The 11,337-nt window shown below is 40.5% G+C and overlaps 1 protein-coding gene across 1 annotated transcript in view; it reads right to left on the bottom strand.

Annotated features, from left to right (window-relative positions):
- Window positions 1-11,337, bottom strand: part of LOC139710350 (PHD finger protein 14-like) — a 32,500-nt gene continuing 21,163 nt past the window's right edge. The window contains exons 13-19 of the mRNA XM_071622277.1: window positions 10,923-11,170; window positions 9,023-9,129; window positions 8,079-8,275; window positions 6,968-7,099; window positions 5,265-5,415; window positions 4,402-4,470; window positions 1-104 (exon numbers count right to left, since the gene is read on the bottom strand). Of these exons, the coding sequence (XP_071478378.1) occupies window positions 66-104; window positions 4,402-4,470; window positions 5,265-5,415; window positions 6,968-7,099; window positions 8,079-8,275; window positions 9,023-9,129; window positions 10,923-11,170 (943 nt within the window). The 3' untranslated portion in view covers window positions 1-65. The remainder of the gene's footprint in view (window positions 105-4,401; window positions 4,471-5,264; window positions 5,416-6,967; window positions 7,100-8,078; window positions 8,276-9,022; window positions 9,130-10,922; window positions 11,171-11,337) is intronic.

Here is an 11,337-nt window from a genome sequence, read left to right as displayed (position 1 = left end):
CACAGAGTGTACAATACACATTTTGCCCTTGATTTCTCATCCGGTCCTCAGCAGCAAGGTAATTTTCATCTTGATTTCCTTCCCTTCCTGATGGTTGGAGGTGTCTGTGAATGAGTATTCCAAGCAATATACAAATTCAATTAAAGGCAAACACATACAGTGCACTCTCGTTATAACGAACATGGTTATATCTAAAATCCGGTTACAATGAAGTAAAAATTCAGGCTGCAACATTATCCGCTCTATGTTTTTTAATCTTTATTTGTTTGATTATAACAAAATTTCGATATTACGAAAGAAAATTGGCGGTCCTGAGGACTTCGATGTAACGGGAGTCAACTGTGGTCGCATATTATATCTTACACCACATTTCATTCCACTGCTACACTCTCTCCTTCGTAGAGAAGTTTGTCACTACAGTACCAGAGAACTGCTTTAAGTTGTTAAATTCTGACCTTTGCATATGGGTAAATAATAATTAAAAAAAAAAAAACGAATTAGAATTTCACACGGGAAATGCCATTACAAGCATATTCAGCACAACTCTTCAAATACAAAGAAAAATTCTGGCAATAAATTCCACTCATCTTCACAAACAAAGAACCCCACAATATTGTCACCCCTGATTTACACAAAGACAGCATAGACAATTCTGCCTCATATTCTTGTGTCTACTCTTCCCTTGACAAATTACACATATCATAAGGACGTCTGCCTGGAAACACCTGCAAGAAAATGAAATAGGAAAGACATCTCCAGAAAGAATATGTGGTGCACCGTGAAGCCTTCTACCACCCAACGTTCTACCACCACAGAAGCCTTCAAAGATTTCAAAGTGGTTCCAAGTTTTGCTGGATCATTTGCCATCAGGGTGACAAGAAATGCTCATCCCATAACTTGATAAAACTTTAAAATTCGGAAGGTAATCAGATACTATACACAAGAAAAAGAATCTCAAGGGCATACGTCACCTTGCCGATAATGACCTGACTGATCAGTCATCCTGAATAGTGCGTCTCCGAAGACAAATAATGCCTCTGTTGACACTTTGTGGCAGAGGAATAAAAGAAGGCTAGTCCTCTCACCAAGAAGGCGACTCCATGGCGACTTCAGAGTTGTCTAAAACTCAGGTGACAAGGTATTCCTCCAAAGGTCGCAGAGAGGTCACCACGACATCTCCCAAATGGCAGAGACATCTCCAAAACTAAGGAGACTCAAACCACCACCAGGTATCCAGCTAATCTCCATCCCAATGAGACAACCACTTAAGCTAATTCAGCACAACTCCACGAACAAGTAACTACTATTCTGGCAATAACCTCCATTAATTTTCATACAAACAAGGCAATCACCAATTCCCTCACACACTCACACTATCAATATGATCTTAAAGTAATTATACAGAGCAACTCGTGTACCAACAAATGCATAAACTACAACTTTATGGTAAAAGAAATTGCATGTCTGCTATACTGATGGTAAACTCGGGTAGACGTTTTGCTGTAACGGCAGCGACAAAAATGCTTCTTTCCTAGATGTGAACGAGCATAAATCAAATTCAATATTCAAAGAATTTGGGTGATGATTGAGTATCTAAATCCTGACAAAGATTGGCCAAACCTGAGGAATGAATAATTACTAGTCTTTCACACAGGATCTAAGGACTAGATATTCATCCTACATCACCTGGAGTCTTAAGCAGACTTTACCATGCACTGAATACGGGAGATATGATGACATCTTAGTCTTGATTTGAAAATTATGAAGTGGTGATACACCTATCAAAGGCATTTGCTATAATCTTAAAAAACTAGGCCAGATATGAGGAGTAAATCACACGAGTCGAAAAGCAGAGTCTGGAGTCTGCCCACTCTATAATTGAAAAGTCCCTCTCTGTCCAAATTGAATTGCTAAGCCATATTGAAATGACACGGGAGAAAGGAAAATTCAGACTTTTTTTCATAGAATATGAAAGGGAAAAATTTACTGCAGGTTCCACCAGACTTACAAACAGGCAACCGTTATATTATAGCAAACATGTTAGGCTAAACTATCATCAAATCATAACATTGAATTTTTGTTTCTTTCTCCCCATCACCCTCTTTGTTCCTCTCTTTTTTTCACTTTTTCTCTCAACTTCCTATGTCTTTTCCACCTGCTTAAAACTTGCCCACTCTCAGGAACAGCCAGAGTCATCATTTACAAACTCATACAGGCATTGCCCCTCCCCCTCCCCCTTTGTATCATGACAAGTTGCTGGTATGAACTGAACCTACACTTGCCCCGATGCAGTGACTTTAGAAGTCCTCAGGACCGGCAATTTTCTTTCTTGTTATAGTGAAATTTAGTGTAAACGCACAAATGAACAATAACAAAATCAGAGCACCGATAATGGTGCGGCCTAAATTTTTATTTCGCTGTAAACGGTTTTTTGTTATCACCATGTTCATTATAACATTGAAATCAAGGCTGTTTCCACACACATACCAGGAACGTCAGGGTACAGCATCTACAGATATCAGCAAAGTATTACATGACCACTTTAAGCTCTCGGGCACTGGAAAAGTCTAACAGTCTGATTTCCATCTTGAATCTGACTTCTATCTCCATCATGGAATTCCTTTCCCCAATCACTATTCATAGACTCAACTACGCATTCACGATGACGTTCGTTGCTTCAGACTAAATCATACAGCAGGCTTAAGAGATTGCCAGGGAAACACTCCTGTCTTTAAAAGTTCCTTGTCTGGAGCTCAAGCCTGTCTAAGCTTTCATCCAAATCATATCTCTGTCTTCACTCACATATCAATAGGGAACTTTACATTTTTTCACGACGGGGACGTTTTGAGGGGAAAAAACCTGGTCTGGGCATGCGCAGAATAGCGCATCAGACCCGATCTATTTATAGCTCGCGCGCCTGAGATTTCACTACGCGTTCTGGGCTTTTTTTTTACATCCGCTCAGTTCATGACATAGAAAGCTACTTGATGCACCGATGACATGGGGGTGCCATTTTATTTTTTATACATTGTGTCTCTGGGTAATCTGAAGCTAATTTTCAGCACAACGCAGGGAAGAGGAGAACGTTCAGCGCAAGCGTCGCCTCAAGTGTCCGTGCAGCAACTCAAAAGCTCCCCATTTACCAACTCTGGCTTGTTCAGTTGTTGGAGAAGGCAAGCCATGTGATTCATTCCTTTGTTCTCCCATTGTCCTTTGACACAAAGGAAAGGCTACTGCTGTAGGTGTCCTACAGAATCTCTCCTATCAATATCAATCAAGAAGGTATCAGCAACTTAACGACTAGGGCACATCCCATTAATAGATGTTCATTATATGTTAATATAAATATACAGACAATGCAATAATAATATATTTGCCCTGAACAAAGAGAATCATGCCATGTTCTCAAAAGACAGGGAGATTCATGCACTGAAACACTGCAGAAATAAGACAAAACAAAAACGACCGCCTAGCATTGGTTGCAAACTGCTATCTCCCTTGAGGCATTAGCATTATATGCCTTTTTTCATCTCTGTAAGAGATATCAGTGAACAGATTGCATACTTCTATGATTTCATTATATTGGAAACACACAGGTCTAGAATCGCTGTTACAGGTGTATTCACGTACCACCAGATTAAACAGTAAGCACATACCCTACAAGCAAGTGCATTTGACGTAAGGGTCACGTTAACACATTTTTATCATTGCATGGAAATGTATTACACTGCACACTTCACACTAGTGAGGTTCCATATGTGGATCTCACAACAGAATTAAAAATAGATTCGGGCAATACCCATAATGGGCTTGCACCAAAAACAACCACTACAGGGACAGTACTACTGTATCAGCTGAAATTTTCACATGCAGATATTTTCCCAAATTGCCACCGATTGGACTTTTTCACATGTTGTTAATTTGGGGGTTGCAAGAGTCTTAAATTGATATTTTTGCGCATTGCAGTTTTTGTGTGTTCAATCACGCATTATTTTCATCACTCAAAGGTGACTCACAAAATTAGAGTGTACCATTTTGTGTATTGTACTGTCATTGTGGAAGTGGAGGTGTGTAGGGAGGGGGAGGGGGGAATGAGGAAGGGGGAGGGGTGGAATGGAAAGTTCAAGTATAGTTATAATTGCTCTTCAGTTAGATATAGTAAAGTTCACTCTTCAAGAACTTAACCAACCTGCCAACCACTCTTGTATCTGTGTGTTTGTACATGCATATGTATGTGTGTGGGCTGTGAGTGTGCAGAAAGGTGTGTTGATTTGCCTTGTTCAAAATATCCTTGGAATACCTTCACCTGTCAATAATAAGTAATACAGTCATTTTTTTTTTCCAGTACAAAAGTAGACAATGACATTGCCAGGAGCTTGTAGGTGTTTGAGGGTTAAATACCTGGTCACTTGTGTCCAGTTTTCTCTTGATGGGTGCTCTACCTTTTCCCTTTCCCCTGCCTTTTATAACCTGCAAGAAATGACAAACATCAGTCTCCATACTTCAATCTCTGCTCGCAGGAAATAATTGATAATGCACTCACATTCATATCATCCTCTCATTTTGAATGTCTGACTTGGCAAAGATCCACCCTTTCTTCTTGTTCTTTCTTTTTTTTTCTCCAAGTAGCCTGCATCATTTTATACAGAAAAACTGCTGAAAATACACTTTCCCATTTTTTTTACTGATCTCAAACTTAAGAATAATGTAGAGGAAGAAAAGCTCTTTCAGAAAACATGAAAATCTCAAGATTGACTTGGTTGACCAATTTCATCTTTTTGAGTCCTCATGTAAAATCAAGAGGTCCAACTTTTTGTTGGTTTTGTGATGCACAGTAACATTTGTGCTAGTTTTGAGTCAAAATTATCATATATTCCATGAAATTACAAACTATTATGAATTAATTACAACACTAACCTCAATCAAATACCAGTAGGCTCTAGAATTAATAGAGTTCGAGGTTAAGAAGTAAAATAACACACGATTTTGTTCCACTATTCTAATACCCGACTAATTTGGAAGGGCCATGTGATTCAGCTTGTCAATTAAAAGATGCAATTGTCACTGACAGATAGAGTGAAGCTTAATATTCCACAGTACAACTTTCAGTTTGGAGTGGGAAGTGGAAGGACTCTATAGTGAATATGATATCTTGTGCTGTTCCACTTTCACACTCCAACGTTAGACATCAATCATGACCTAGAAGTACCCTCAAAGAAGGGGGAGGGGGGTGTTGGGTTTGCAGGGGTGATGGTCTTTCTCACCTTCTTGACAGGGAAGTCAGGGAACTGTGTCGTGAATTTGAGGGGCTCTTTGATGATGCGCCGTTTGCGACGCGGTTCCTCCTCCACTTCCCTGGGGTTCTCGGCCGCTCCTTCGTCGCTGCTGCTGCTACTCACACACTCCGAGCATTGCCTACAACGAGAATGAGATTGACATACATTAGCAAAATACAGCACGCACCAGGGGCCCATTGCATAAAACTTACTATTGAATTTCAATGGTAACTACAGTCAAAATTAGGCGTCACAGCCAATCTGCATCAAGGATTATAAAATTTACCGCTGATTTGAAGACTTACTGCTAGAAAGGAGCGGTAAGTCCAGCGGTAAGGGTTTTATGTAACAGGGCCCAGTTCTTTTCTGACAACCTAATCCGCAATCGGCATCAATTTGAAAAAGACCTTTCCTCAGTGGTCACGAATTTACATCACATTCCTATCTATCACAAGATGTGCAATCAGGGTGTTACAAAACATTCTTTTCTGCCACTTGACCATGTTGGTATAAGGGGAAAGGCCAAATATTTTATGCAGGTAAGAGTCCATTCATTTCACTTGCCCAATGGTGAGTTTTAGTTGTCCATGGCAAATGGACAAGTGGTTCTTATAGCATCATGATAATTATGTAATTCATCCACGAGGAGCAGTTTTCTCTTCCTATTTTAAAGGCACTCTTTTGCTCTCAAATAGTGACAGGTTCCCTCAGACTTCGCCAGAAAAGGAAATTTGACTATCAGCGTCTAACATTAAACACTGTAAATAGGCTTATTCTCGCAGTAGAATCATGATATTCAAGCTCCTTTTCTGCAAGTAAAAAGAATGCCACATTTGAAATCCTCATGACAAGAAAAGGATGAATTGTTACTTGCTTTGGCACAAAGTGAGGATCTCTATCCACTTTCCATGCTGATTTTCATCTGTCTCTAAGCCACATTATTGCTGTCCCATTCTATCAAATATTTCCACGATTAACTATTAGTAAACACATCAAGACAAAAAAAGTGTCAAATTCTCTAAAATAATCCATCCAATTTTGTAAGTTTTGGTGTGCTGTTTTGTCCTGCTTTTATTACAATGCAACATATTGAGAGATGTCACAATTCAAACAGCATAATCAATGGTGCCAAACGCAATACACTAAATATCATAATACGATACTGTAAAGCAAGAAATGTTGGTAATATGACATTTTTCGCTAATTGCCAATGGCATTCACTGCATATACTGTACACAAGAACTTCTCTGTGCATTTTTATTTCATGAATCTTGGCTCTCGCAAAATTTGCTAAATCAAACTGCACACGAGTATTTCTAGTTTTGCAGTAGGAAGTCGATAGCTTCAACCACATGAAATTGATATTGACATATCTGTAATCACAGCATCATGCAGCACACACAAGATGACAGTATCAGGAAAATTCATTTCTTTGACATTGTGTAAAGGTCACACAATTTCTTTGCTGTAGAATAGCGTAATTGTAGTTTTCCACAAAATCAGATGTAGTAGCCATATTTTGAGCAATATTTCTTCTCACACAAATTTTGACTATTGGTTTGTGAGAAAAAGACCAGGCTAATGTCATGCTTAGCTTATTTCACCTAAACATCTGTATGACTTCGAATCAGTTCATGAAATCTGAGTTGCTTTTTCCAATCTCTCACTATCTAGCATTACCAGGCACTCACCAAACGCTGAAGGCTGACTTCTTGGGCAAGCGTGTGAGCGGTGGATCGAGGCAACCCATGTGGTAATACTTCTTGCAGATGTCGCACAACACAAGCAGGTGCTGGTCATGTGACTGCTCACAGATGCCACAGCTGTTTAAAAAAGAAAAAGAAAAAAGAAAGGTGAGGCAATCACATAATGCAACTCTTGTGCCTCTGTTTGTGCGCTATCATTATTTTGCCTAGCAAACACATTAAATACATACCAAGTATAACGAATTCACCATTATACTGCATGGTTTTTCACCATATACATGTACCATGGAATATTAACATAATAACTGTTAGCACTTCAGGTCAAATGTGGGCCATGCAACACTTTGATGTCAAGTCCATCTATCATACTCTTGACCTCTGACTGGCTCTGGATGCTTGTAGTACGACAGGTTGAATTCTGTGCTCGGCGCTCAGTTTTGTTGTACAGATGGTGACTATATCTCCCACCAGGTATATATATGGTTAGCAATAAGAAATCTGCCACCAGGAAAACACAAGCCAATACCGGCGCGGCGGTACGACTGGTGCATAGCCGTGCATACACTATAGTATGAGCTTGGCCATACGTCCGCATACCCCGGTAAACGGCGTATGTGCCAACACAGACTGACGGACAGCACAACCCCCAAACAAACGTGCACACACGCACCAGCCGCACACAAGGAAAGTTCACCTAGAGGGCAAAATAGAGACAGAGGAGACAGACAGACCCAAGACACAGACTGGACGACGAGGACACAATCCCTGACTTGACATTCCCCTGTCCCTCCGCCTCTCGCTCGGTGTGTAGCTGCTCATAAAACGGTATAGTAGAAGCCACACACTATCTTTCAACTATATTCCCATAGCGCTTGCCTCCCCAAACCAATTCTCGGTAGTTCCGAGGGCAGAAAGCACTACATGCTAAATGAGTGACTTTCATGAATGATAACACAAAATACATGTACACTTTGTAGCATTTTGATAGATGCGTCCAAATGTTCCAGTATGGCTCACTGAAGGCTAACTGGTGGGGGCGGGACTTCAAACATGTGAATGAATATGTGGGTGTTGCAAACTCTGGGAGAAGACTTACAGATGAATGACGGTAGGGGACTTGATCTCCTCCTTCTCCTCCTTCTTGCTGGGCGTCTTCCTGATGCGGGGTGGGCTGAGCACACTGGGCAGCTTTAGCTTCTTGCCCGCCACGCAGCTCAGGGCCTTCCAGATGGCTTCGATGCTGCTTCGATTCTCGGACTGAACTAGTCGCTGCTTCCCAACTTCTGAGGAGAGCTACGTGGACGAACAGTGCGATGGTTGAATGAGAAAGACATATCAAAGAAGTGAAAGGATAATAAAACAGTACACCTCTACAAAAAAATTGTAGAGATATGGATACCTACAGCGTACAGATGGAACACATTTGTGTATAATAACAATTTAAATTACTGGAGGAAAGGTGTAAAAAACATAGAAGCAGTCATTCCCTGTAGGCAAACAGGACAGCTATGTGTTTTCAGAATATTCTGCTTTCCTGCTTTAGGTCTGGACATAAAAAACACTATTAAAGCCACTTTTTGTCGTTAATAATTTAGCCTCCATATTAAACAATGCTTCCTAGAATAGTTGTTATTACAAACTTATGATAAACCCTATTTAATAGCTTGATGTAAATATCACACTTTATGAAATAAATGTGCAGTGTCTTACTCATAATAAAGTCCCTTTTGTAACTTTGTGAGGAAAACAAGGGATTAACATTGACTGTAAAAATATGCAGATGCAACTGGCAAGCCACAAAGTTGTCACAAAAAGTAAATAATGAAAAAAAAAATACATTGCTTAAATAAGCAGGCAACTGATGACACACAGAACGAATCAAAACTATGGCAACAGAATGAATGGAATGGACACAGGTGAGATGAGCAGTCTTATCATGGGCAATCCATCCGCAAGCATTCACATATCTGAGCTTATCACTGACTTAGATCAAGTCAACTAGAGATGATTCCAATGAAGTCTTGTGCCAGACTCACTCACCTCATCATACTTTCGGCGGAGACGACCCTCCTGTGCTTGTAGCTCATTGCTCTGCTTCATGAGGTCATTTAGCTTCGTCTTCAGTGTCTTCATTCTCTCGTCTCGGTCTGGGGGCAGGTCAAATTATGTTGGTAGAAGTCAATGATTTACCCTACCTCAATCTTTCCTCAAGCATACGCAATGGCTAAAGATATCCACTTCACAGATGGAAAACAAGACTCAAATAGACTGAGCTGCGGCCAATGCTTTTAGGCACTATCTGGAAATGGAGGGCTGCTCTAAATTCCCTGTGTCGCTGAAAGTATATGACTCGCAGGTAATCATACTCGCTCAAGTAACCCTTCTATGAGTCATGATTTTACGTATCATAAACTCTGGAACCACAGTAATGAGGTCCATGAATATGTCCATGAATACACGTTTACAGAAATATATAGATTTCAAACAGTAATTCAAAATTTTGACTTTGAACTTAGCTCACAGCCATGTGAAATCTGAAGGTTAACTGTACTGCTGGTAGTCCTGCATGTTGTATTCCCAACTGGACATCAGTTTGTCAGAACTGCCACTAATTGCTTAGTATTCAACAAAATCAACAATTCACATAGTCTGCCAAAATGGTACACTAGTCTTATCTAATGTTTTTTGCATATTATGCAAGGATGAAATCCACAGGCTGGACAAATGAGGAGAAGGTGCCTAAACATTTCTGTTTCCTCAGCATTTTGTATCTCTTGTTGGTGCAAAAGGGCTAAGAGATGGGACGGTAGGTTGTTCAAGCACAGCCACTAAACTTTGCATTCTGCAGCACTTCCATCCTGCAGCAAAAGTCCCCTTAACCCAAAGAGGATGGGCTCATTTTGCTATAACTCACATATTTCATAGATACCTGCCAGAGTATACTTCAGACTGGTCTTCAACGGGTTAACAGTTTCAATTCCATGAACCCAATAATCCAGAAGCAGCAATTATTTGATTTATGGGCAATATCAAAATGCACGGAGAGAAGGCATACATGGACCTTACATACTCACTAACTTCTGCTAATACCAAATGTTATCTAATGTTTTCTCTTTGCAGGAATCACAGCCATGCTACAGATATTTCATTGGCAAGTGTTTTTAAAGAAAAAAAAACAATACAGAAAGAAGTTTTCTTTAGCTTGAAGGCCACCTTTAATACAATAAGATAACTCAATTTAAAGCTAGGCATGGGGGGGGGGGGGAGGAATGAGTGGGAGATCCTTGCATTTCTGAGAATCCTTTTATTGTCACATTGCAGGCTGTAATTGTTTTTACTGTTATATATAGGAACATAAAATCAGTACAAAAAGGGCAGGTGTATGCACCTCTGAATTTTTGACCATGTACCTATAAACTAGCATTCCTACAACTGATAGATGTGACTTATCACCACTTGCTCCACCTAATTCTTACAGTCCACACTGTACATGTTTCACATAAAAAGAGAACACATTACAGTTTTCCAAACTGTCTGATATACAAGAAAGAGCTAATGCAGTGCACTCCCATTATAATGAAGTCCTCCCGACCAACTGATTTTTTTCGTTGTATCGAAATTTCGATATAGCCTGACAGTAAACTGTATGAAGACATAGAGATAAATGCAAACAAAGGGAAACTGACAAGAAATGTATATAATTTGTAAGTGAAAAACTGAGCAAAGAAAATGGGATTCCATTGGGATGGAAACCCATTGTATTACTTTTTTTTTGTTGGAATCCCATTTTCTTTGCTAATCCCATTGGAATCCAATTTTCTTAGTTAAGATATACAGTTGACAATTTTGGGATCCGAGGTACTGTGTTGTGACAAGAATTTTGTTACAGCCATGTTTTTTATAGTTAGAGTGCATTTTATTACATCATCTGCCAGCTGACCTATGCAGTAGTTGACAAACTCGGCGGAGAAGGCCGGTGGGATGTGCCACTTTCGGCTCACGTCCTGCCTCTCCTTGTGCCTGGTGCTGGCCACCCGCATGCTGTCCAAGGTGAAGCCCATCAGCTCGGCCTTGCGCATGAGGCGGCGACAGGCCGAGGCGCTGGTGGTCAGAGCCCGGGGCACCTTCTCCGGAGGGATCCAGGGGTCAGGCTTGAGGCGACGCATGGCCCTGTACTTGTCTTGATACCTGCACGGAGAACAGGTAAGAATTGTGCATTGACAAATGGGATGTCTTGTGGGTGAATGAATATAGGTGTACACTCTTGGGAGTGACATTGCTTACAAGCCAATAAACCCTACCATTCGATGAAAGTTATTCATCTCCCAAGCCCAGTGGCGTATCTAGGGGGGGGC

This window comes from Diadema antillarum, unplaced genomic scaffold, assembly GCF_040938485.1.
Source record: "Diadema antillarum isolate AM-2024a unplaced genomic scaffold, OU_Dant_1.0 scf00000038, whole genome shotgun sequence".
Taxonomy (NCBI): Eukaryota; Metazoa; Echinodermata; class Echinoidea; order Diadematoida; family Diadematidae; genus Diadema; species Diadema antillarum.
This window is presented reverse-complemented; position numbering and strand designations above follow the sequence as displayed.